The sequence below is a fragment of the Phalacrocorax aristotelis genome, chromosome 7, assembly GCF_949628215.1.
Source record: "Phalacrocorax aristotelis chromosome 7, bGulAri2.1, whole genome shotgun sequence".
In the NCBI taxonomy this organism is placed as follows: domain Eukaryota; kingdom Metazoa; phylum Chordata; class Aves; order Suliformes; family Phalacrocoracidae; genus Phalacrocorax; species Phalacrocorax aristotelis.
Window position 1 is genome coordinate 29,247,024 of NC_134282.1, and position 27,061 is coordinate 29,274,084.

The 27,061-nt window shown below is 45.5% G+C and overlaps 1 protein-coding gene across 2 annotated transcripts; it reads right to left on the reverse strand.

The window, feature by feature from the left end:
* Nucleotides 1–4,892: 4,892 nt before the first annotated feature.
* Nucleotides 4,893–24,587, reverse strand: CLDN18 (claudin 18). 2 transcript variants are annotated; one of them, XM_075099549.1, is made up of 5 exons: nucleotides 24,368–24,587; nucleotides 10,606–10,770; nucleotides 8,662–8,767; nucleotides 8,185–8,295; nucleotides 4,893–7,452 (listed from the first exon to the last, which is right to left on the reverse strand). In XM_075099549.1, the coding sequence occupies exons 1-5, from the start codon at nucleotides 24,585–24,587 to the stop codon at nucleotides 7,275–7,277; spliced, it is 780 nt and encodes a 259-aa protein (XP_074955650.1). In that variant the 3' UTR covers nucleotides 4,893–7,274. The 2 variants fall into 2 exon arrangements, with proteins under 2 accessions (XP_074955650.1, XP_074955648.1); XM_075099547.1 differs by lacking the exon at nucleotides 24,368–24,587 and adding an exon at nucleotides 15,698–16,042.
* Nucleotides 24,588–27,061: the final 2,474 nt, after the last annotated feature.

Below are 27,061 nucleotides of genomic sequence, written 5' to 3' on the forward strand. Positions count from 1 at the left end.
TTCACTGTGAGAGGGGCGATAGGAAACTTGTCCTGGTTCATGCACCTCTGTCCTCGCTGCCTGCCATACAGCAGCCCTGGGCTGGACTCCGGTGCTGCCACAGTCCAAAACCAATGGGCAAAATAAATTTCTGCTCAAAAGAGCAAAAAGGTAGGAAAAGGGCAGAAAGCAGAAGCTGTTTCCCCTTGACTACATGGCAAGCTTGGTGTCAAGGCAGGCACCCTGCCTGGCACTAAAATCTAGATCACACCTGTCCTGCCAACTGCTGACCAAACCCTGGCAGCCCCGGGTCTGGCTGCTCTTGCTGCTCCTGTACATACTGACCTGCTGAAAAGTGCAAGAATCACTCTCATATTCGTTTTACAAGCAGTTTTCATGCCTGAGGCGTTCCTGAGCCGTTGCAGTGAGCTTCATGCACTCAACACCAAGTCTAGATGGTGCCAGAAAGGTGAGGGAAGAACTTCCCCTAAGTTTGGGAAACTCCAAAAATAGCTGACAGCCTTGTGCTACGAGAAAGGTGACACTCTGACAAATAAATATAGATACAGACAAATAATTTTTATTTCAGACTGGACATACTGAGCCAGCATGTTCCATGGGAAGTTGTTCTCTGCGTGCTGCAAGCTGCAGCAAGGCACATGGCAGAGGATGCCCAATGAGCATGGAAGAACCATGAAGATTCACCTTGGGTTATCACAGGTGATAATGTCTGTCTCCGGAAGAGGGAAGAGGAGAGGAAGAAGCAACTCCAACAGTATAAACTCTATCAGTGTGTCTTGTCCAGAAAAGAAATTTTACTCTTTTTTTTTCCCCCAGTTGTTTTATGGGCTCCTTCCCCAGATAAAGCAACTGCTCGTGTACCCCTTTTTAGAGTACTGTCCTTTTCCTGATGACACCAAATCAGGACACATTGCCGGGTACCTGGCATGAGTCTCGTGCCCATTGGCACTGCCGAGCGCTCGTGCTGTGCCGCAAGATGCCAAATCAGCAGAAAGCAGCAGAGATGCTCCCTGAGCAGGCAGATTACTGCAGCCAGGGGAATGCAAAACAAAGCAAAACAAAACAAAGCCAGCAGAAAGCACACAGTGGAAAAGAAAGTCAGAAGTGCAAGCACGGGCTCCTGCTTTCAGCTGAGGTTAAATAGGCAGACAGGTGTCCTGATATTTCCTTCGCACAAAGATTTCTTTGTGACTGCATTAAGGAAACAAATTTGGCTTCTCCCGCAGGAGAACAACAATGGAACAAGAGTCGCCTCCAAAATTTATTTCCTTCACCCTGCAAAGATGCAATGCTGTGACTTTGTTAGCAGTGAAAGCAACAGGGAGGCTCCTGCAGGCAGAGATGATCTGTACAAACCACAGGCATCCTGCCTTCACACTGCCAGCACGTCTCAGAGCCTGAGGTTGCATCTCTCCTCCCCCTCAAACCTTGGCACGTGCTCCTCAGGTCAAATCCTGCCCACCGGCACACTGTGGTTGTGCAATGCCAGCCTGCTGCTTGCTTGCAGGTGGTGGAGAGGGTGGCAGAGCAGGCTCGGTCCATGGGCTGGAGCACATATGCCAGTCCATGCTGCTTAACACACAAAGACTTTTCCTGATATGCTAAAAAAACCTGCAGTTTTGTTAAATGATGGAAGATGCAACCTTAGCATCATGGCATGATTTGGAGGACCAGGTCCTGTGCAGTACCCATGCTTTTTCCTCAGCATGACTCTTGCCATGGTTTTACCTCTCCTCCAGTGCAAGCAGCCCAGTCCTCACCCCTCTGCCCTGACCTACATCCTCTGCCTGGACATGTAACCCCATCCCTCCCATACCCAAACTGCTCCCCTTAAATTCCTGCAGGTTTTTATTTTCCTCACGGTAATTTTTCAACCTTATCTTCAGTTTAGCACAGCATGGAGAGTTTTCCATTATCTTCGACAACTGCTGAAACCTTGTTTCTCCTACCAGAAGTTTTGTCTTCGTCCTCTCTGGAGTCTCTGGTAACAGCAAAACAAGTTCAGAGCCAGCAACATAAAGAACCAGCCAATTTAATGAAGGACAAACCATGCAAATCAGGGTTTCCCTCTGAAAAAGGGACTTTCGCACTGCCACGGCAAAGTGAAGGGTCAAAGAGAAACCTGATGCTGGTTTTACAAACACTTTCCCAGCTGATGTCTGCAAAACCAGCTTCTAGCTTGCAGGCACTGTAACAGACCCATACCGTTTTAGGACATCAGTGAGGCATAGGCATGACCCCCTCCCCATGGGTGCAAAGCAGCACAACTATACAGAAATCACTGGTCAGACCCTTGCCAGGAGTTTAATGCCATTGGGGTCTCATGCTTTTTAAAATGTGTTTTGTTTTTTTAAATGACATTTGTCTTTGTGGGACTCCATTTATTAGTAATACTTTTATAATATGTGTGGGACAATTAGTAGATAATCAAACCACAGCACTAACGAACTCTGAATGCAACACCACTCTCCCAAATAATACCAAGCTGAAAAAAAATAAAGGAAAAGAAAAATCCTGTCAAATTTATTCAGCTGGAATATCTCACCCAGAGAGTTATTCTCCCATAATATTTGGGGCAAGCACAGTGTCATAAATCTTAGTGCTATTAATCCGTAGGCTCATTCATCTCTGTTCAGCTATATAAAAGCAATAACCTTGTCACTATAGGAAGGAAGATTGGGCTTTTAATTGCATATAGATTTCAGGAGAGTTCTTATCTCATAGTCCAATTTGTAGCTTCAGATATAGCTTCCCTTTGCTCCCCGTGGTCAAAGACCATGCAAATCTGCCGTGCTCTCATATACTTACAAATGTTGCAGAAGCTCAGAAGGAACCTATATAGAGCTCTGCTGGCAGATAATACACACAGCCTTTTCAGTGTTTGCTTTACTAGACAAGCCTATATTTAATTAGCTTCTCTGAAACAGGATGCGCATTTTTCAGAGGATGATCAAATCTATGGAAACAAAACCATTTCTGAGTGTGGGTGCACATCTACACACACTTCGTCAATCACCATTTCCCTGACTCATCCCCCTTGGCTCTGCAAGTGCTCCCAAATGCATCCTTTGCCCTGCAGTTTATTGCCAATAAAAGCAAAATAACCATCACGGGGTCTTCTTTCCCTCACCAGTAACAATGCCAGGAGAAAATACTGGATTTATTCACGAGGCCAAGAGATCTGCAGCATCTGAACTCCAGTTACTTCCAGGCTTTACACAACCAAAGACTTACAAAGGCACAAACTTCCTTGTTGCTGTGCAATTGGTCAAACCAGCAAGCCCAGGTCAGCGCAGCAAATATTAAACTGCTGCTCCCAGACTGCAGCCAGGCAGCAAGGCAGGATGGTGAGGGCTTTGCTCTGCATGCCTGGGTACAGGACCATACCCTCCCAAGTTTTTGCCTGTGGGATGACTGGCTGAGCACAGGGTATTGGTCCTTTGAGCAGTTCAGTTTTGAGTGTAGAGCCAGGTTCAGCGCCCAAATTCACACCCTTTCAGGAAAGTGCCTCCCTGCAGTGCTGGGGACCCATGCACAGCATGGGGTGCAGACACTGAGGTTTGGGCAGGTGGCCGCGGGGCACTCCCCAGGCAGCATATGGACTGGGTGTCCCTCCTCCCCATGCAGCTGGTGTTTAGCACCATGGGCTGTGGACGTGGCACAGGGTTTTGTGTCCTTTGCATGTGGATGTTGGGACACAGTGTCACTGGGATACAATGAGCTGCTTGGGATACAATGAGCTGTCTTGGATGACCAAGACAATGCTAGGTCATCCTGAAGGGGCTTTTGGATTTTGCTTTTTTCTTAAAGTCCAAGAAATAATTACGGTATCCTTTTTTTTTTTTTTTTTAGTCAGTGGGTTGCACAGGAAAGCCTGGAAATAGGAACTTTGTTCACAGCTAAGACCGAGAGCTTTCCCTAAGCAGGTGGTTTCAGCTTCAGGGCTTTCAGGTGACAGATCAGTACAGCTCAAAAGGAGATATTTGGGTCCATGCCCCAAGACAGGGAAACACCAAGTGCTGTCTGCAGCAGGAACCGCAGCTCCATGGCTGTGGATGCTGATTCTCCCCAGCCTGTCATTCCTCTGATGCATGATTCTCACCACTCATGATGGAGCCCACTAAGAGATAAGGTCCATTATGGCCAGAAAAAGAGAGGAACAGCCATAATATCAGGGGTTGTTACACAGCAAACAGGCTTATAAATAAATGATTCTTTGCTTCAGAATTTGATTTTTTTCAGTAAAGTTCACTGCATTAAAATTTTTAATACTGCAAGTTTTCAGCCAAGGTAAGGAAATGAAAACCGATGTTGGAAGATTAGAAATCTACTGAGGACAGGAATTCCTGGATACAGCTCTGTCTCAGCTCTCTGCCACTCTCCATAATGCTCCTGCCAGCAATCCTGCCAGCAATACATGCTAGCACACATCAAAGTGAAACTGAGAGATGGCTGGCTTGGTGAGTTTGTCAGAGTATTTGTGCTGTATAAAAAGAAAATGAAACTTTCAAAGGTCCTTCCTTGTGATTTTCTGTGTGTGCCTTTTTTTGTTCTACTGCAGTCAGAAACTTTTATTTCAATTTTTTTCCGGGTGTTTTTCTGTATTTTTCATTACCCTGTGTACCTTCACCTAATCACCAATTATGCATTTCCTATCTAAATTAAACATTCCCATGCTTTTCAGCCCCTTTCCAGTGGAGGCTGGCAGGAGTGAGAGCATACCAGCAATTTTTCTGCCCTCCTAAGAACAATGAAGTATTTAGAAGAGTTTAATTGCTACCTTGAGAGTTAAACTAGCTGCTGGACTGTCGAAAGTGGCCTCAAGCCCCAAAAGACCCACTCGTGGAACTGTATTCGTCAGCAAGCCCAGGGTCCCAGCAAGGACATCTGATTTCATTGCATCAGTGAGTTGGGGTCCCCTGATGCTTATTCATCTACTTTTCTGATATTTTGTCTCAGCATATAACTAACTATGTCTTATAAATGACAAAAAAAAAAAAAGCCTAATCTTTTATTCTTTCCCTCAACCACACACATTTGTCCATACTGCTCCTAAGAAGCTGCAGAACCCAAAGCTGGGGTGAGTTTAGCTAAGCAGGAAAGTTCGTAGCTGCTGTTTGTGACACGGAGAGAACAAGTGAAAACAGTGATTTTGGTCTTAAAGACTTTTTTTTAATATTCATGTAAAAAAAAACTAACAAAACAAACCAACAAAAAAATAAATCCAGCATGCAAAAAAAGAGGCAGAAAACCTAAGTCTATACTGAGAGATAGGGAAAAAACCATTGAATAGAATATTGATGTTTTAAAAACAGGACAGGATTTACCTCTGCAAAACTGAATTGTTCTCTTTTAAAAACAGATCTATAAAACAAGTTCTTTGCTAGTACAAAAGAGAGAGTCAGCACTGACATCCAGCAGAGGTAGCAAAGGCCCCAGGTGGCAGCAGGGGCCAACATCCAGCCTGAGATGGGACCAAGAGCTTCTGTTGGATGGAAGCTCTTCCCATCCCTCTGCATGGTGGTCGTCTCCTCCAACCATCAGCCCCTGGGTGCCGCACCCTGCCAGGTGTTCCCTCCTCCTCTCGTTGACCTGCCCGAGGTGCAACCTCTCTGCATCTCCTGGGCCTGTGCTGGAGATGTGCCTCCATCTGGTGATGGAGCGCTGATGCTTATGGAGGAGTGAAGGTTGTGGAGAGCTGGTGAGTATAGTTTGTGCTCACTGAGAGCACTCATGTTCAGTGAGACAGCCTTCCCCCCTATTCATACAAGCCACCAGAGATGCCAGCTGGACTGGCAGAATGACATACCAAAGGTCCAAATCAGGAGAAATGTTCAGCTCTACCTCTGATCCCTCCAGAGCATGAAATCACTCAAGGGAGTATCAGCATTTCACCAAAACAATTTGTCAATGAACTCCTGTAAAGAACTTATAATCATTACAAGTGGGGCTAGAACCTATTGCAGCTATCTATCAAAATGGCTACTTTAGAGGTTTTGGTCCCCTTTTTTTTCTCTAACTTATCCCTCGGTACCCTTTGCTCTGCTCATAGGCACTTTCCATACCTTTGCTAGGATGTGCTCTGGAGCCAGGTGAGAGGACTTGCTAATGGTACACAGCTCTCCCTCCCACATAAGTTCTTGTGTCCCTTCCTCTGACCCCCTTGAATAACCTTCTCTCTGATGGATTGTCTAGAAGAGGCAATGTCCCACTACGGAGTTAATCTTCACATCATTGGGGGAAGAATTAACATGAGGAAGTCCTGATGTCAGTATGGAGTTACACATCTAATGCTCCCTGGGATTTCTGCTCCAAATGTAACTCTAATTAATTCTAAATAAGAAATTCATATGGCTTCATTAAAGATGACATCTGCAGGAACACTGGCCGCACACAGAGGTTTTCAGCTATTACAGCAAATATCTAGCATAGGAATAACAATGGATTATATCTATTCCCTGGAGAGATCAGAAGAAATAAATACACTTTGATATCATGGTTATAGCAAATGTCTAAGTAACATAAATCAGATTAAATATCACAGCAGATCAACATCATAGTAAAACCAGCAAAGCAAATGTGTGTCAGTAGAAACAGTCACAGGGAAGAAAATGCCATGACTATCATCGGGCTTGTATACATTGGCCACAGCAAAAGGGACACAACCGAATTTACTGAAAATACACAGCAAAATAATATAGGAGACTACTAGATTATAATTTCTGCTTTTCAACCTGCTCAAAAAATATCAGGTGGCAAGACCAGAGCAAAGATACATTACCATTTCAGCAAAACACTGTTTCTTATGATGAACAGGGGACACCAAGGTCATGGCATATGTTTCTAAAGTCTGAGAAAGTAGGGGATGACATCTGATTGCATGAAAGCCTGCTCAAAGGGAAGAAGGTGGTGGGGTAGCATCGCTTTTACATCTGGGCTATTATTAAATGGAAATTTTAACCTATTAGAAGAATTAGAAAAGGGCACAAGGCACAATCCTGGTTCTGGGTATCAATGTTTATCTGTAAAGTATGAGCAAACTGTTCTACTCTGAGAGCATAAAAAGACATAGATTTTGTTATAGACCTCCTCTTGGTAGGCAGGCAGTTGAATAAAACCAGTGTTCTTAACAAGCTAGGATACAACCTCAGAGTAGGGGAAATATGATAGAAAACACAATCCTATTTACAGACTGCTTTGTTTGCATATACTTTTTGCTTCTGAAGTGAAAACTATTTTATAAAAGATAGCACATCTCAAGCCCATAAAGTCTACTAGACATAGTCATATTTTGAAGGGTATGAGCGCCTTCCATCCTCGCTTCGACCAGCTTCTTCATACCCTGCGTCCTTCCTAGCCTTCGTTTCAGGATCATACCCTGAACCAACCTTATATGGCCCCGTTCTGTAGGAGATATTCCGTCCTGACGCATTGTAGGACACCGCTTTGTAACTGAAAGAGACATGAAAGATGGCATCAGCCACTGGACGCTCTGTGACTATCCAACGTTGCACGCAGTGTTCCTCTTTGCTGTTGGATTTTAGGCAACTGCACAATGTGTCACCACTTGGAGCCGCTCAGTGAGCTCAGGCCCAACCCTCCATGGGCAGGCTGCCCATGGAATGCATGGGCATTCCATGAAAAAACATCTTTCCATGAAATGCATGCATGCATGAAATGCATGGAATGCATGGGCATTCCATGAAAAAACATCTTGCATGAAAAAACATCTTTCATGTTTTTTCATAAACTTACACTTTCTTTCCCATGAGTAAATCCTTGGTTGAGTGAAGGACACATCTGTAGTAACCAGCTACGTAGGCGTACAAAGCCTTACCTGATGTAGATCATAGCTCAGCTGATGCAATCTACACCTGCTGATGATCTGGTATGGAATTTGCAATCAAAGCTGCAATTCATGGGCCAACTTAGCCAGCACATTGCAAATTTTAGATTTTAAGGTTGATCTCTCCTGCCCCCTCTATTTGTTTGCAAGTCATGTAGTCAGGGAAGAGAAATGGTCACTTTTGACCCATGATACAAGGCAAACAGATGTATCATTGTGATAACTCTTACAACAGGGGTATTATGCATAGACAGGTCCTGTGGTGAGCTGGTTGCACGCTATCTCGACACCCAGGACTTCATGCAATACCTTCCCATGTTTAACACAGACAGGCTTACCGGGATTCTTCTGGAATCAGCCCTCTGCAAGCAAGGCACATCATGATACCTCCTACTAAGGCCAGGCCACCTGCCACCCAGCCAACAAAGAGGGCCGATCCAAAGGTGTACCTACAAAACACAGAGACGTGGTTGATTAGTGCTGTGACAGTGATCCAGTCTGTTTCTTCTGAAACACACTGAATATTGTCATTCTCTCTCTGGTCCTGCAGAAGTTCCCATGAGCACCATCCCACCTGCAGGCTCATCCTCAATGGGTTTTCTACCTCCTTCTTGAGCTGTGTGAACAGAGATATCCCAGCCAATTTGATTGGACGAATTATCTCCAGTGCAGATAAGAAAGAGACTCAATAAATCTTCCAAGTCCTCAGACCAGACTAATATGCACCCAGAGTTTGCCTTTCTATCAGCTGCAGCACACCCTGGCCCTGAGTGAGATCTGCACTGTGGAGCACCCTGAGTCAGATGACCACCTACCTGTTCTGGACATTCTGCATTCCCTGGTACATGTTGGCCGTGGACATCCAGAAGTTTGTGACCAGCATGTTGGCGAACACAGACACTCCAGTGATGGCACACAGACCTGAGATCAGACAGAAGGGTGGACTGAGACCCACATAGGAATTATGGACTCCAGCTTTTCTGAGCACCCCAAGTCTTATTTATCCTCACTACACCCACCAAGACCTCTAAGTCTTTCCTGAAACCCAATTACTCACAGCTCTGGGGAGGGACTGAACAATTAGCGGTGCTTCTGCCTCAGGTCCCCATACAATCATCACTATCGTGGTACTTCAGTGTCACAGTCTAACACTTCTGTCCTGAAAGCAGCCCTTATTTTAGCAAGAAAAACAACCGCCAGCTCACAGAGGTGTGACCAAGGGCCTGGTCCACCATTGCATGTGTGTACCCAACTTCTTGGCTAGCTGAGACTAAGGACATTGTTTTGAAATGGGTGAACTCAACCAAGGGATGAGTCAGCAACATCAACGTTTTAGACACCCTCTCTTTGGGAATGCACGGTGGGCTTTTCTAATATCCTCATTGGCCAAATTCTCAACCCACTGATTCCTATCGATAAAATGATAGACTTCTAAGTGCAAAATTAAAGCTGTGTTGCAAGAGGTCGTTTCCTCTATCCCGCCTGTACATCTTTAAGTTGAATTGTATGTCTCATATCCCAGCAAAAGTAAGTGCTGTTCAACTGTAAGCATTTTAAATAGGGACATTTTCCTTCCCTTCATTAGGATACAGATTTGATTTGACTACTCATCTGCAGTAAAGTGTGGGAAAAACTGTAAGTGGTGTTCTTAAGCATTTGCAATTTCAAGGTGGCTGGGCAAAACTAGGCATTCCTGCAACCTCCCTGCTAACTGAAGGCATTAAAAAATTACAAGCTAGGCTACAACAACCCGGCGAGTCTTCATAAAATTACTATGTATAAAGCCTGAGACTCTTCATAAAACTGTTCTGTAAAAATAAAGGATACAATACTATGTAACCACAATATACATACAACAAATTAAGATACTTAATTTCTTTTTTATCTCTGGGCTGTTTTTTCAGCCTTCAATGTTCTGTGCCATACAAACATTTTTTTTCTTTTACTGAGCTTTTACTAAGCAGAGGTAGAAACCACTTGTCCCCAAAAGTGCAGGCTGGAAGACAAATGCCAATAATTTCATGAAAGCAGCAGCACTTTGGGTTGCTCCAGAACATCTGCTACCTGTGACCAGAAGTGCACGAATCATAGAATTGTAGAATCATTAAGGTTGGAAAAGATGTCTAGGATCAAGTCCGACCAACAATCCAACACTACCATGCCTCCTAAACCATGTCCCAAAGTGCCATGTCTATACATCTTTTAAATACCTCCAGGGATGGTGACTCCACCACCTCTCTGAGCAGCCCATTCCAATGCCTCACCACTCTTTCAGTAAAGCAATTTTTCCTAATATCCAATCTAAACCTCCCCTGATGCAGCTTGAAGCTGTTTCCTCTCGTCCTATCACTAGGGACCTGGGAGAAGAGACCAACACCTACCTCGCTACAACCTCCTTTCAGGTAGTTGTAGAAAGCGATAAGGTCTCCCCTCAGCCTCCTCTTCTCCAGGCTAAATGACCCCAGTTCCTTCAACCTCTCCTCATAGGACCTGCTCTCCAGACCCTTCACCAGCTTTGTTGCCCTTCTTTGGACATGCTCCAGCACCTCAATGTCCTTCTTATACTGAGGGGGCCAAAACTGAACACAATATTCAAGGTGCAGCCTCACCAGTGCCTAGTACAGGGGCACAATCACTTCTCTACTCCTGCTGGCCACGCTAGTCCTAGTACAAGCCAGGATGTTGTTGGCCTTGCCCAGTCCTCAACTCCAGGCAACCTCAAGGCCTTGCACATGAAAGACATGACACCACCCACTTACCAGCAACAATGAACATGATGCCAGAAGTCAGAGTCATGTTGGCTTTTGCAGAGTCCTCCATGTTGCCGATACGGATGCATTTCAGAGCAAAAATGCACACAAGAAGGCCAAGAATGCCCAGGACAATACCCACGATCATGAGGGCCCTCACAGCCTGGAACATCGCTGTAAAACAAATTGACAAGATCCACTCTAAGCAATTGAAATGAGATTCATCAGAGCCTGGGGGGTTTTTAAAGATTGTTTCTGTCTAAAATTAAAAATATTAAAGAAGAAAACCCTGAACATATTTTGGAAAATGGGCACCGGTTCTACTTTCAGTGGTTTTTTTGGGGCATGTCTGGAAATGTGGCTGGTTTTTTCAACTCCAAAAGAGTTTGACAATTCATTGGCAGTGGTAACGATTTATTCAGCTGAAATTGAGCTGGTGTACAGCTGGGATAAGCATGGGTTGTTTCATAACTGAAATGATTCAGAAAACATTTTTTTCTCTCCAAGCAGCAATGAAAACAGACAGCTCTACCCAGCTATCCACGGTATTTCCAACTACTGTGTGTCTCAAGTGAAGTCCTGTACATTCCTGCTTTACAGTAAAAAGCATGGCATGGGAGAAGAGGAAACCTTGACAAACATTACACATACACCAAAGGAGAGCAACGAACCTTCAGCAATGACCTCCCCCAGCATATCCTTTCCACGGTTATTTGTAATATCAGTCCTGTGTACATCTGTCCATGTTCATTAATACAACATGCAAATACCCTATCCCTGAATTTGTTTAGCAGCCCACTGTCAAGGTGGGAATGCTTGTTTGGAGGCAGGTTGTGATGCCCGTGGGCCATACTCATGGGATCTGAGCACTTCTGTCAATAAGATGAAGGTAGCAAAATCCCTCCAGGCTCTTCTTGGCTGTAGTAGAAATGTAGGGGAAAAAGCAAAGGAAAACTTCCACCTTTTAAAATAGAGAAGTGAAGGGAAAAGGCAATGCATTTAAATACCAAGATTATTTTCTAATAAGGTGGCACATATCCCATCTCTCCTGCAATTCAGTGCTGACCTCAGACACTTCTCCTCCCTGCCTTTGCACACCTTCCTGGCAGAGACAGGAAGGCGTCAGGGCTGGCAGAGCACTGGGAAGGGGTGGTCGAAAATATTTCAAGGGCTATTGTGATTTGGCTGGGATGAATTGCAGCCTCTTCTTGACCTTCCATGGGCTCTTACGGCCCTGGGTCTGGCTTTGATACTCCCCACTCATGACTGTCCGTCTTCAGGGAAGATGACATGGGCTTGTAACTGACTGAGAGGGGCAGGCAACATATCCTGCAGCCCCAGAGATTTCACTCAGCCTTCCTGTCACCCTTTTTGTTAGCCTGGCCAGGATGGTCATGGTGCCCAACTGTCCTGTATGTCCTGACTGGAGCAGAAAGCACTGGTGCTGGAAAGTAGGGAATAGACACTGCTTACCTTGCATAGGGATAGAGAAGATAAATGTTTATAAACCCTCCCCAGGAGGGCAAGGGTGGGTGCTGGGGTGTCTGTGTTTGTCTCCTTGCTTGTGGAGTACTATGAGCCTGAGCAGAACCACACTGGCACCATGATGCACAAGGAAGCCAGCAGTCTGCCATCCCACAGGCTGGGAATATCCCACCTTCTCCCATCTGGCAGTCCCACCAGGGCTGCTGCTCTTATGACTCAATTTGCCTTTATCAGCTGATAACAAGTGCTAACGAGCCTGGGATATTCAATCTCCTATTCATCAGCCCCCAGGTGTGAGCTCATTAGTTATTACTCATCAGAGAACAAGAAGCTGGCGGATACGCCTTATCAGCCCTCAAAGGTTGTTCATGTAGCACCTGATGCAAAGCAAAACACTGTAAAGAGAAGAAAATCACAATACTCATTTGTCTTTACAGTCACTTAAGTCTTTGCAACTGCTTTTGTTTCAGGGCAGGCAGGAGAGGCTGATGCACCAGGGCAGCATAAGACACTATGGATTGTGATGGAAGGTTGTCTCCAGGACAGTCCTTCATTCTGATACCTGCTACTGGCTTCAAAAGAACATATGGCGTCCTCTAATTGGAGCAACATAGCTAAGTTTTTAAATACTTGGACTACTTTATGAATAAGATAGTCTTAGAATTTGCTATATGTGATTAGATAGAAGGGAGTCTGGAGATGCTGTATGCTTGGATAGAATAAATACGGGAAATGTATTAGAATAAGCTAGTTTAGTATCAGTAAGAATTGTGTAACCAAACCAAAAATAACTGAGCATGCCCAGAGACTGAGTTCAACCAGCAGAAATGGTGAAGAAGACAATCGACAACCACCAGAGAACCGTGGAAGACCACTAATGAACATGAACACGCGTCAGTTAAGGACATTTGCAGATGTTAATGAATTCCAAGAATAGTATGAATATGGTAATTATTTCCAATAAATTTATATCCATATGTCTATTTTGATTGCATATAACCCCTGTAGTAGAGCAACTTGGCGTGCACACTAGGTGGTGTGATCCCCTGTGCACCCGGTGCTGCAGTAGAGAATGCCTGCTTTCTAAAACTACAAATTGAGGTTTAGAGGGTTCTTATATTTGCTGACTTACAGTATCAATTCCTGGGATGCTTTCTACAGAACTTATGGTTCCTAGGTGCCATCACTGTGATGGTCTCAACCCTTCAAGAAGTGATCCTAAGCTAAGACCTCACAGGGCTATTGTGGGTTCCCAGGACAGATGTTCCCAGTGCCTCGGGTGCCCGTGGAAGGACACAACAGGCAGGCCAAGCCAAGCAGCTCCTGGGATGTTGCACTTCTGCTGAAGCACTGAAGTCCAAGTGGTGTGGTGAATCTCCATTGAAAAGAGGCAATCTTCAGTTGTTGGAAAGGGGAGAGAGAGGAAAACAGCAAGGCATAAAAGAAAAAATGCAAAATAGCCATCAGTAGCAATTCCTCTCTCCATGAGGCTGACTTATGTACCATCTCCACAAAGGGCCAGAAAGGAGAAGAAAGTGCTTCCAGGCCTGCTGTGGTATGAAAGCCTTTTCGCTTGGCTCATGGGACTGAAAGTGAGAGCTGTTTGGAAAGAGAGCACTGCAGTTTCAAGTGAATTTTGGCATCCATCAAAGGTCCTCTGAATAGGAGGTGGATGACCTCCACCAGAAGGAAGGAGTGGAAGGACTTAGACAAACAAAATAGGAGACTAAGGAAAAAAAAATTGTATCAGGAGCACTAGGTAGCAAAGAACCCTATAGTTAAAGTCAAGCACAAAAACTACCTGCCATTTTGCATACACATTTTGCATGAGGTAGGATAACTTTGCTTCATACCTGCACACATATGGTTGCTCATTTTGCACACCTGATTTCCATATGAAGGGATGGTGTGCACAGACAATAGTGAAAAAGCAAGCTTATTCACCAAAAAAAAGTCAGTGATCTGAAACCACAGTTTGCGTCACTGCATTTTTTCAGATGTAAGTACAACTGAAGAGTTGCCTTTTTCCTCAGTGTTGCTATGAGTAGTGAGAGGTGAGTGAAGTAAAACAATTTAAAGTCATCTAAATGAACATCACCTGCATTTCTGTTACTAAAAAAAATACAAAGGTGGAAATCTAATTTTATGACTAGTTATGGAATATAGAAAGTTTAGGGAAAAAATCAGGTTTTTAAGTTAACCAAATTCAACCAGGAGCATTCCTTCTTTACATTTTAAGGTACTCATCAACTAAATGGACACATAAAGAAAACAAAACTGACAGAACATCTCTAAGACACAATAGAAAATGCCTGTGACTGCTTTGCACATTTCCTTATTGCTATATTACCTAAAAATAACATAAAAAGTAAAATCTTGATTATGATAAATTGGCATCAAAATGATGATTAGCATTGCCTCGTTGCTCTTTTAAAACACAATCACCTGCACACAGTATTATAAGGATATGTATATATAGTGATCAACATTTGTATATATAGTTTAATAAATTTTTTTTTCTTTAAAATAAATGGTCCCATAGGAGAAGTGATTCCAAACATCGGGTTTGCCCTTCCAAATGAAAAAGAAGTCACCTAGCAACCCTGAAGCTGGGTACAAGAAACACATTTATTCCATCGCACCCTTTGGGATGGTCACAGGCTTTTCTCAAAAGCAACTGCAGCCAACACACTGGTCTTCACCAAAGCACTCCCTCCTGCCTCACAGTAGGGAAGCAAGGCTGGCATCCCTAAGGATACAGGGCTGAGAGCCCACATCATGCTCTCTTCTGCACCAATCAATACATGCAAAAGGCCTATGTGCAGTAGTGCTTGCTTGTACCTATTTGCAGTTGTGCACCAAGAGTTAAAAACACTCTCAGGGCCATAATTTATTGCTAGCTGGCAGGGCACAGGCATGATAGGTCACAGGGAGGCATGGTGAGCCAGGCTGGCTGCTCCCCTCCCGTGGGTCCAGCTGGCTCAGGAGCACTGGAATACCCTTGTATGCAGTGGGGTGGGAAAAACAGCTCTTTTTTGTAAAGTAAGCAAGCAATCAAGAAAATAATATCCCTCTGAAATCTCCTTCTGTAACCACTAAAACTCCCCAAGCAATGTGAAGTGACTGAGCACACCTTTCCCCTTCTTGCTCTTCCTACACACACTGGTCACAGGCAGATTTCTTCAATTCCAGTCTTCTCTTTGGAAAAAAAAGTATTTCAATTGTTATCTGTGGAAACCATTATTCTAATAACAATGCAAAATTACATGCAGCTGTTTTCTTTGTGTTTCAATTCAAAGGGACAGAATATCTGTGGGTTTAAACATACTCACTCTCCTTACATCAGTGGAGTTGTGCTGATTTATGCTAGCAACAGGGCTGAACCCATGATGCTCATCCAAAGATCACCTACACGTGCTCCAAGTTGTAACCTCCACTGAGTAAAGGTATTATTTTGGTAACAAATATGCACATATTTTTATGCTCATACACTGAGTAGCCTGGAAATTTTATTCCATGCAAGGTGCTTTAAGATATCTGCTCCTACTTTGGATGAAAACTGTGCAGAGCTACAGGAGAGCTACCGGGTTAAACCTGATGCATCTTTCACCCCTACCTGGCAGCCCAAGAATGGTGAAATACGGCCGGCACTCTGTAAAGCCAGAGCTCTGCCGCACGCAGCTCCTCCACAGTCCCTGATATTGGAAGACAGCGGTGACCGGGTTGTCATACAAGTCCTGTGTGCTCCACATATCCATGGCAGTGGACACGATGCACCCTGCAACACCCAGCGATGAAACGATGAATGCCATCACCTGGCAGATGGTCGTGGACATGGTGTCTCTCCTGGACAGAGGACGTGAGACAGCCCTGACGCAGCCACAGACCTAATAGAAGCACTGAAGTCCTCTTGACTGAGCCACCAGAAATGCAGCAGCTCTTATCAGATGCTTTCCATTGAACGGTGTGTTTGCTCAAAGTGTTTTTGCAAGATAGTCCAGTTTCACTCTTGCTAGGTAGGTTTGTGCTGGCAGGGCCAGAGATATGAGCTTTTGTCCTTTAGAAGTGCTTGTCCTTTCCCAGCTAAGCAGCCGCACTCCATCAAGTGTTGGGCAACCCACTTGGAACATGCGCCGTCCTCCACCTGAAACCCTTTGCTGTCCATCGGACTTCTCCTGCATGCTTGGCATGGGGCAGAGGGAAGGATCACATTCCCCGATGAACCCATCTGGCCCAGGTCACCACCTTCCTGTCCTTCTGCTCATGTAAAGGGGGAGAATATCTGCCATCAGGCCAAGACAGGGACAACTCTACACCTGGCCACCCATGCAGGCATCCACATAAGAGGTACGGTGATAGATAGGGGTGCCAGCGGTGAGCTCTGTGGGAGGATGCCACTCAACTCAGGGAACAAACAGGGACATGGCTGTTCCTTGCAGCCACTTCGAGCATCACCGCAGTTGCCTCTGATTCTGACCGTAGTACAACCCAGGGCACTGGGCCAAGAGCCCCATATTGATCAAGCAAAGCTCCTGCAACCCTGTTCTCCTCCTGCCTGGATCCCCATCACCTGTCATGTGACCCCACTGAAACTGGGGAGAAGGAGAGGGAGAGAGACAGAGACTGTTTGGAAAGTGCCTTTTTACATGTGCTTGTCTGTATTGGCTGGGGGGATGGTCTTGGAAAAGGGCAGGGGATATAAAAATTAGGAAAGTAATTATCTCTTTGCACTGTGGAGAAGTGCTAGACTCAGGGGACCAATATAAATTCACCGTGCCACTTTGCCGATGGAGCACAGTGAGTTACAAGGACCTTCCAGACTTCACTCCCATCCATCCTCATCTAATACCCTGCTCTGACTGATTTACTTCAGCCCTGACCTAGAAACAAATTCCCGCTTTAACAAGTCCTGATACTGCTCAGTGCCACATGCACCGTCAATACCATTTCCTGATCATGAAGCCATGTGAAAGCCACCAGGAAGAGAGGAGAGGATGATGTCTGTGGATGGATGAATTACAATGGGGTTATTATGTGTTGGCTATTGCTTCTGCCCTCTGGAGGACCACTCAGGATATCCGTTTTGCATTTGTGCCTGTGCAGCGAGCTGGTGGGCAGGAGAGAGAAATGTTTTTGCACTGGACTCTGCTGTAACAGCTAGCGCACAAGTCACATGTCTAAAGTTCACTAATCATAGCTACCAAAGCCCTCCTGGGTCAGGCACAAGCTGTCTTTGTTTTGAATAAAATTGTCTAAGCTAATTTATTAAAATTTTATTATTTCTACTGACTTTGGCAAGTTTATATCAGAGGAAGGACTAGCTCCAACATATCTAAAGGTCAGAAGTTGCCAGCAAAGAAATAGCATGAACAAAAAAACACAGAAATGAGCCCGCAAGAACCAGAGGTGCTAAGAACTTGTCATCCTCAGTGAGGGAAAGGGCATGCTGACTAACATTCCTCATCTTGGATAATGCTTTGTGATAAATCAGGGCTGGAGAGGACCTAGAGGCTAGGAGGGCAATAAGTGCTAAACAAGTAATGTGGCCAGCTCTCCATCCCATTCTTCTCTGCTCCACAGCCAGAACTGTATCCCAATCCAGAAACTCTGGTTACACCCAAGCCCTGATGGTCCTCAGCAGCTCGCCAAGACTCCTCTCCTTCTTCGTGCCCCAGGACTTGCCGCCTTCTTGCCATCTAGTGGTAAGAGACCACATCACTTTTTCCAGGCTAGACCACTTCAGAGCATGTCCCAGGGACAGATATTCCTCTGGGACATAACTCCTATTCCCAAGGGTGATGCCACCCTGCATCATTAGTGTGCAATGGTTTGCAGGGCTGCACAGAAAAATGGACCCATGGACTGGTCACAGCTGAAAATAACCCCTGGGGAGGAAAAAAAAAGGGGGGGGGGGGGGGGGGACAGGGCAGAGAATACAAAGAGCAAACATGTTTTTTCCAGATTTTTTTTTCCCAAAAATTTTTACCACTTTTTAAATTACTGGGGTTTTTCTGCTAAATTGGACATCTGGGTGGTTGCATAAATACAGGTGAAGGTGGCTTTCCCATGCACCATGCCTGTGTGTTTGCTTTGCTGGGAGGGGAGCTACCACTCCTTCTTCTAGCCCTTTCAGCTGGTTTCAGCTGCATGCAGCTGGAGCAGCTCTTCCAGCCGATATGGATCTTCTCTTCTTTTTCTTTCCCCCTCCACCATTTCACATCCCCAAGCCCCATTCATCGCCCCATTCATCACCCCAAAAACACCTCTTGGAAAGAGGGCCATCCCCTGGATTGCCCTTAATTGTGCCTGAGATGGAGTCTGCCACCCAGGCAGTGCTGCCTCACTAACCTTTTCTTGGGGATATAGTTTTCTCCAGCTGATGGGGGATGCCACTTCTTATCATCCCTCTTACTCAGGGGCATCGAAACCCCAAAGCAATGGTGGAGAAATCAAAAAATATCAGCAACAGTCTCTGAGTATGCAAGAAAGCCCAAGTGAACCAGTCTGTCTTTGATTTTGAGGGCCAGATTGAATCATGTCTCTGAAGAGGATAAACAAGCATAGGGTTGCATATTGCCCCCTTAAACCTCATGCGTGCTCCCCCCAAAAATGGAACTGAGAAAGCAACTTCAGTAATGGGGATCATGCTGCAGTCCTTAGATAAGAGGCAAACAAACACCCAACCATGCTCAGCATTCCAGATATTGTCATCTCTGAAGCATTACTGTGTTTTGGGGGAGTTTCTACTTGCTTATCCCTAAGAATATTGCCTAAGGTCCTATCCAGCCATCCCAGCATTAGCTACTTGCCATTTCTCATGCTCTGAATAGCATCACACTTGTAAATACTGGGATCTCAAAGCTCCCACAAATACCTTCCTCAATGGTTGGTTGAAGCAAAGATCTGGAGAAAAAACACAAACTTTTTTCCATTCCAACCCTTCCCACTAGCGCATTTTCTCTGCCTTTCTAAACGTTCATATTTTAAGCTTATTTTTAATGGTTGCTTCTGAGCCACTCGTGGTAAGCAAAAATATGTTTCCTTTTGCAAAAAACCCATCAACCCATTTTCCCAGCACCCAGTGCAATAATAGATGATGACCTTGGAGTTTTACCTGAACTGGTGGCTCAGAGCAAAACCTGAAAAGTGGTTGGGTGATAGGGTAGCTGTAGAGCATGTCTAAGCATCTTTACTGCAACCTGATGCTCATATCCATCGACGCCTGGGAGATGTCTACAGCCAGGAGTGGTTGAAATGGGGATCTCTCTCCAAGCACGTTCCCGTTGCTTGTTTCCAGCAAGATCATTGAAGGCCTTGCCATGCCACACGGTAATGCTGAGCAGTATCTAAGGAAGGGACATGGTGGGGAGACAGCTCTTGCAAAGGCCAAGCTTCCTCACCAAGGAGCAGAGAACAGGGTTCTGACTCTGAGTATTGGGACATCTCCAGCGGTTCACCCAAACTAGGAAAAGGAAGGGTACTTTGTGACCGCTGTGCTCTGCAACTTTTATTTCATCTCATACTTGCTTTATCTACCCAGGCGTTGACTCTATATTATCTCAAAACTGTTCACTGGGCCCACTGCAACTTCTGAATGTTATCGCCGCCTCTCCCACAAAAATCACCTACAGCTCATGTTTGCTTTAAAATTTGCAAATACAGCTCACACCCTGCCAGTCAATTCCAGCTTGTTCACACCGAAACAAAGCAAACCCACCCTTCTCTTTCTGTCCCTCCACCACTGTGATGACCACAGCCTCCAGGAGTGTGTGGCCCATTAGTCCACAACATGAGAAGGGCTGACTGGCCTTTCTGAAACTCAGTGGGGAAAGGGGATCATGGAAGGCCCCTGTCCCAGCTCAGACACACTCTACCCCATTGGTCTTCAGGTAGTCCAGAGGGGTCTTTGAGGTCCCTCAGCAGAGCTGGGGTACATGAAGCTGTGTCCTTCCCTACATGCCTATGAGCTGTAGCCCAGCCCCACATCTTCACAGCCGCTTGCCATTTCCTTTGTCTTGCTCCTCTTCTGGCCCTCAGCCCAGATTCTTTAGGATTATTTTTCATGTCTCTCATCCTTTTGCAGTGTCAAGGCACGAGACAATAGCAAGGATATGATCCATGCATTTAGCTTCCTGACATCCCCTGATAGACACTGCCACCTCTCCCCACCCTGAAAGTCACTGGGGATCAGGGTGCCCAAGACCTCTCTAAAGGTCTCACGTTAGCTCTTTCACATCCCCACACCTCCTTCACCTCCTGCTGTGGGTGCAAACTCACCACAGCCTCACACATGCCCTTGCTAGGTTATATCAAGTCTCCAGCCCTCCTGGGCCACCTAAACCCTTCTGTGCTCAAAACTTGGTCTCAAAAGACTTTAAGCAGGCTACAGCAGTTGCCTGCACACTTTTCAACATTTGGAGCTGAACTGGCAGGGTTAAAGGATTTTAAGTACAAAGCAGAGCTTGGAGGGTGCCTTGCCATGGCCAGCACAGGTGGAGGATCACGATACAGCAATTAGCAGTCCCCATCCTTACAAACTTTGGGCATGAAACAGTTCCAGGGAGCAGAGATGCTATTTCCTTGGTCAGTGGGCTGCCCGGTCTCCAAAATCCCCAGAGCAAGGGTTTTCCTAGGGTTATGCCACAAAATGGGTATTGGTTGTATGAAATAAAAGAAAACCTTGTCAGAACATGGATATAGAAGAAAAAAAAATCCAGAGATGCCAACATTAAGACTTTCCAGACATGAATTCTCCTCAGGAAACATCTATGCATCTCTGCCTTCCTGCACCAGCAAAACTGAAAGCAGTTTTTTTATGCAAAAGTCTGGACAGTCATGATTCCATTCCCATGGGCTATTTTCATGCTGACCCCTCTAGCAACACATACCCTTTTACTAGTTGGAGAAGTTTAACAGGGTACTCTCAGACTTCCCAAGTTTTCTGTTGGAAAATCAAAAATATTCTTATTTTTCAAGTCACCAGCATTTTGTTCCACGGCAGAGAGGTGCCTCAGCCTTTCTGAAAGCGTCAAAAGGGCTTTTGACTTGAGAACAAAATGTCCTTTTAAAAATGGCTGAACTGGTCTAGCTGAAGAGGTCTGGAAAAAAGAGGCTAAGACAGACAACAGGAAAATTACTGCCCATGTTACTGTAGCATAGCAAACTTGTAAGCAACTGAAAAATGCTCGTTTTAGCAGAAGGTGCCTTGTGACTTCCGCACTAGGTGAAACTACAAACCTTGCCAGAGCTCAGCTATTGCTATTTGTCAGTTATTTGTGTGTTCAAATTCAGATCTTGTCCTCTAGAAAATCACACTAGGGCCTACTGACATGCCAAAGCAAGCAGCTAAAAATAATAAGGGAAAGCAAAATCAGAAGAAACATGCTTACTTCTCAAGTGACATATTTCACCAGAGACTGACTGTTTATAACTGAGCAGCGAGGGAGAGAGCCATAAACTACCTGTGTTATTTCTCATTTTCATCTATTATCTTGATTTTTCCTCAATCTAGCTGAAATTAAAATTCCCAACTAAATTGAAGATGGATGATGGGCAAGACAAGTTTAACCTTTGCTATGGGAGCAAGGGATAGAGAAAAAAATCCTCGGAAACCGAAACTTCATTGAGGTACTCAGGTCACCTCGCTGCTTTGCTGGAGTCCTATTATTTTTATTCACTCCGGCAGTATTGTTCCCAATATAAATTGCCATTGTCAGAATAATAAATAGGGGTTTATAATGGAAATGCTGACAAACCATTAACTATGGTGTGGTTAGCAAGGGGGGTTTAAGAGAGACCAAAATGCAGCATGGTTAAAATAAACACTGGAACGATCCACTTAAATAATATCTTAGCAAATTAATAATTTGATTTTTAGCTGCATTTTTTTCCTCTCAGGTTGGGACACAGCTGCCCTTCGCTGGCGGCAGGTGGGAAGAAATACCCGTAGGAGCAGATGAATTCAGGAGACAGAGCCAATCTATAAAGCACAGCAGTGGGATGCTTGTTTTTGCACTAGCTTCTCCAGAGACTGGAAGTGTCAGACAATATATAATAGGAGGGGAAAAGGGGGGAGAGCAAGGAAGTGGCTTCAGAAGAGCAAGCCCTGTTCATTAAAAAGAAAGGAAAAAAAGTCCATCTCACTTTGTAGGGCAGTGCTGATAGCACCGGTCACAGAAATCATCTTGTCGGGACAAAAGCACATAAATATTCATATACCTACACACTGGCGGGGAAGGCACCAGCTCTCCAACACCACTGAGGATGAGGACAGCAAATTCTGGGGGTTCGGGGTCCCACCCGACTTTATTTTTAAAGGTTGTGCTTTATTCTTTGGACTTTTTTTAATCACTTTCTGTAGGTGACTGCAGTAAGCCCAGCAAACACACATGGTAATTCCACTCTAAGATGACCAGTTCATTAGAATCCCTGGCATTTAGGACAGGATGCCCATGTCTGTCCGCAACCAGGAGGGAGCCGCAGAGCTTGCTGGATATAGCTGAGGAGGGACAGACCGACTTCCCGCAGACAGTCTGCTAAATGAAGGAAATCCATCCCCCCCACACTGCTGTGTACTTCCATTTTAGGGAATTGATACCCACCCCACAGACACTAGTCTGGAGGCTTGGGAATTGCAAAAAAACAACTCTAGCTTTTCACTATAACGGTGAGGTTAGCAATGTAGATATTTTGAAAGAACAAAAAAAATTCCCAAATTTCAAGTATTCTGGTTTCTTCAAAGATTAAAGTAGTTCCCAGAGCTGAACACTTGGAAAGTTTAATTGCTTCTTCTGTAGAGTTACATTTTCTGTAATTTTAAGCTTTCAGAGCTGAAGAACTGAGGAAGTTCTGCAGTGTGTGATGGGTGTATGTGTGCATGGGGAAGATTTTCTTTTTACACCTCTATTTGTTCCTCATATGGTAACTTTAATCTCTTTACCTATAAGCAACGAGCTTATTCAAATAAAATACATATAAAATAAGTAAGCTAGAGTCAAGTTTTACCAACCTGTCCTGCCACTTGCTGCATGCATTTTCCCTTGATGACACTACTCAGCTTTGCTGACTGGTAGCAGAGTGCAAATACAAGCCCTGCACAGATGTCTTTGGATGTCATCCTTGGATGACATTCACTTGTACCTGCTGCAACGCACAGCTTTTTCTAGGGACTGCACAACTGGATGCCCACGCAGGATCAAGCCCTTGGACTTCTAGGAAAATGCATGCCTGCACCCCAGACTCTGTGTGAACAAACAAGGGCATTCAAAGCCACAGATCCAACGAGAGGAAGATGCTCATGGGCATCCCTGGCACCTGCACAGGGATGCTGCAGCACAGCTAACACCAGCTGGGAGCGAGGATCCAAAGATGAGTGACATGGAAATACACCTGAGGAGATGAAAGACCCTTCCTCCTGGTGTCTGAAGCCATAGCTGCATTGGGTTATACTGGTTTGATTTGCACAGAGATAGACTACTTAGGAAAGAAGCTATTTTTGTGCACAATGCTTATTTCTGTGTGTTTTGGAAATGCTATTTTGCAGAAGTTCTGCAATGAGTTGCTGATATAATTGGCTTCTTCCCTCCGTTCTTGCTGTGCCAAAGCACAGAGGCTAGATGGATATAATCGTCTAAGTGCCTTTTTTCTCACTGTATTAAGGCAAGAAGGAAATCCAGATAATCCTGTTGTAACCTAATTGTTTGCACCCCCAGATACTCTGGGCACAACCAGGACAGGAATGATACCCGTGGAAGAAAAAACTGGAACCAAAGGAGAATTAGGGAGAAATCCAGCCTGGTGTTGTTAGCCCATACAGAAATACAGTGAACTGAACTGTGACATATCCTCTTAAAAAAGGATCTTCTCTGATGCCAAGAATATTAGTGGTTTCTGGTGGGAAGCCACGCACAGCCATGCAGCTAGGGTAGGATTGTATGCCCAAGGCAGCCGCAGCACGGGACAAATTCCCCCACGCAGCAGCCATTGCCCTGGGTGTAGTGCCAGGACAACATCTCGGGCACCTGATGCATAATCAGCTGTAATGGGTTTTGCTGAACCTCAGCTTGGCCATGGGAGGGGGGTCAGGCTGAGGTGCCTCCCAGGGACCTGTCCTCCAAATGGGGTGAGCATCTGAGGTCCGTTTTTGCTAAAACTTGGGTTCCCCGCTCTGCACTGAAAATCACTCATCACCACTGCTCACACATGGCTTCTGGCAACACAGGTGGGAGGCAACATGCCCATGGCTCTGCCCTCCCACCTCTCTGCCCTTGCGACCAGCAAGCCCTACCTGGCAGCCCGAGGATGGTGAAGTAGCCGCGGCATTCGGTGAAGCCAGAGCTCTCCCGGACACATGTGCGCCAGAGGCCCTGGTAGTTGAACACCGCCGTCACCGGGTTATTGTACAGGTCTTGGGTGCTCCACTGGTCCATGCATGTTGATGCAATAATGCCTCCTATTCCTAAAGCGGACACCACAAAGCCCATGGACTGGCATATTGTCACAGACATGGCGCCGAGCACTCACTAGGCAGGTCCTCAACGCACACAAGCCTCCACAAGTCGGGTCTGGGGCAGGAAGCCAGGGCAGAAAGGACTTTTAGCTGGAGGCACAGCCTACGTCATGGATGGGAGTCGGGGAGGTCTGGTCTACGCCATACAAACCTACCCTTTTCCTTTATCTGTTTCAGTGAGATAATTTTCCTAGCTCAGTACCAAGAACCATTTGTTACGCATGGTGTGAACGCCTTGCTCTCTGTTTACCTTCTCCCTCCAGGCAGAGGTGCAGCTGGCATGGGCAGACGGAGACCAGCAGGTGCCTATGAAACAGCTTGGACAGAGCTTCTGCAGAAGTGACTGTGTGCTCCAGGAGGCCAACCACAGAGGTGCTCAAATCAGATGAAACAGATAAAAATTACGGAAACCCTAATCCTTTCCTGGCAGGGATGATGCTTTTGAGCCACATAGAGAGGCCTCTGTCTGGGGAAGTTTGCTCAATAAAACATTTAAGCAAAGGATAGTGTACAGAAGAGGATCGCATATAGCAAAGAACAGCAAACCGCTGCAGCAGATGCTCAGATGGACCTTGCTGCTTGGTGAGGTCGGGCTGGGAGCCCACGGGAAAGCCAGCAGTTGCTGAAGAGTGAATGGTCTGAACCTGCAGTTTGCTCTGGGAGAACAAAATCTGGCAGGCAGACCAAGGCAAAAAATAAATAGAAGCAAATGTATATCCTCAGTCGCTATTGCTTTATTGCCCTCATCCAAATATGAATTTGGACTTAGAGGGATGAAGAATGAGGGTAAGGCAGGCAGGTTGCTATGTATTACTGTAAGACAAGAGCACCTAAGAGACCTGACCTTATCACAGAAAATCACTTTGTTGGGTAATGTCTTTTTTTGCTCATTCTGTTACATCACTCATCACTTCCTTCCTAGCCCAGTTTTCCACTGGTGCCAGCCTGTTAGTGGTTAGAGAGTAAAGTTGCTGGAAAGCTGCGCTCCATGGGAGGCAGGAATTGATGAGTCCTGTTTTGGCAGTGGCAGACTCACACATGGCATGTGAAGGGTTCAGGAAGGGATCTTCAGAAGAAATGGAGCGGTGGGGTGACATTTAGATGGTGGAAGTGGAAGGTCACCAGGGAGCACACAGAAGTGGACCACTATTGTCTGGCTACATCCACCCTTGCTTAAGGAACATTGGTTCTCTCCCAGATGCTTGGTCTCATGTGTAGATGGACTTCTCTGTGAAGCAGCTTCTGAAGAAGATCCAACCTGTTGTGTGAACGCAGTGGTTGGCTCCTAGAGATTATTTTGGTTTTGCATGTTTTTGAGAGCACCAAGCAAGCTAGAAGGGACCTTGGAAAGTCATCCAGTCCATTCCCACGCCCAAAGCAGAGCAACTCTACATCTTTTAGAGCTCTGACCTGACATCAGAGAACATCCATGAGGGAGGTGTTGCTTTCTCTAGGGCTAATTTATCCTAGAGTTTCAAAAATCAGTTCTGACAATTTTATGACTAATATTGAAGTCCATTACACATAATTTGTGAAAAGTAGTGCCCAAAAGTAAACACTAAACAGGGAGAAGATAACTCCATGTGTCTCACCAAGAGTCACAGAATCACAAAGAATCACAGAATCACAGGTTGGAAGGGACCTCAAGGATCATCTAGTCCAACCTTTCCAGGAAGAGCACAGTCTAGACAAGATGGCCCAGCACCCTGTCCAGATGACTCTTGAAAGTGTCCAATGTGGCGGAGCCAACCACTGCCCTGGGGAGATTATTCCAATGGTTGACTGTCCTCACTGTGAAAAATTTCCCTCTTGTGTCCAATCGGAATCTCCCCAAGAGCAACTTGTGTCCATTCCCCCTTGTCCTCCCCATGGGACTCCTTGTAAAAAGGGAGTCTCCATCTTCTTTGTAGCTGCCCCTTAAGTACTGGTACGTGGTGACGAGATCCCCTCTGAGCCTCCTTTTCCCAAGGCTGAACAAACCCAGTTCTCCCAGCCTATCCTCATATGGCAGCTTCCCAGTCCTTTGATCATTTTGGTGGCCCTTCTCTGGACCCCTTCCAGCCTGTCCATGTCATTTTTATACAGTGGGGACCAGAACTGTACACAGTACTCCAGGTGTGGCCTGACAAGCGCTGAGTAGAGTGGGATAATGATTTCTTTATCTCTGCTGGCAATGCCCTTTTTGATGCAACCCAGCATCCTGTTGGCCTCCTTGGCTGCAGCAGCACGCTGTTCGCTCATGCTGAGCTTTCTGTCCGCCAGGACCCCCAGGTCCCTTTCCACAGAGCTGCTCTCCAGCCAGGTGGATCCCAGTCTGTGCTGCACTCCCAGATTATGTTTTCCCAGGTGCATGACCTTACACTTCTCCCTGTTGGACTTCATAAGGTTCTTGCTGGCCCACTCTTCCAGCCTATCCAGATCTTCCTGCAAAGCAGCTCTCCCTTCTGGAGTGTCTACTTCCCCACTCAACCT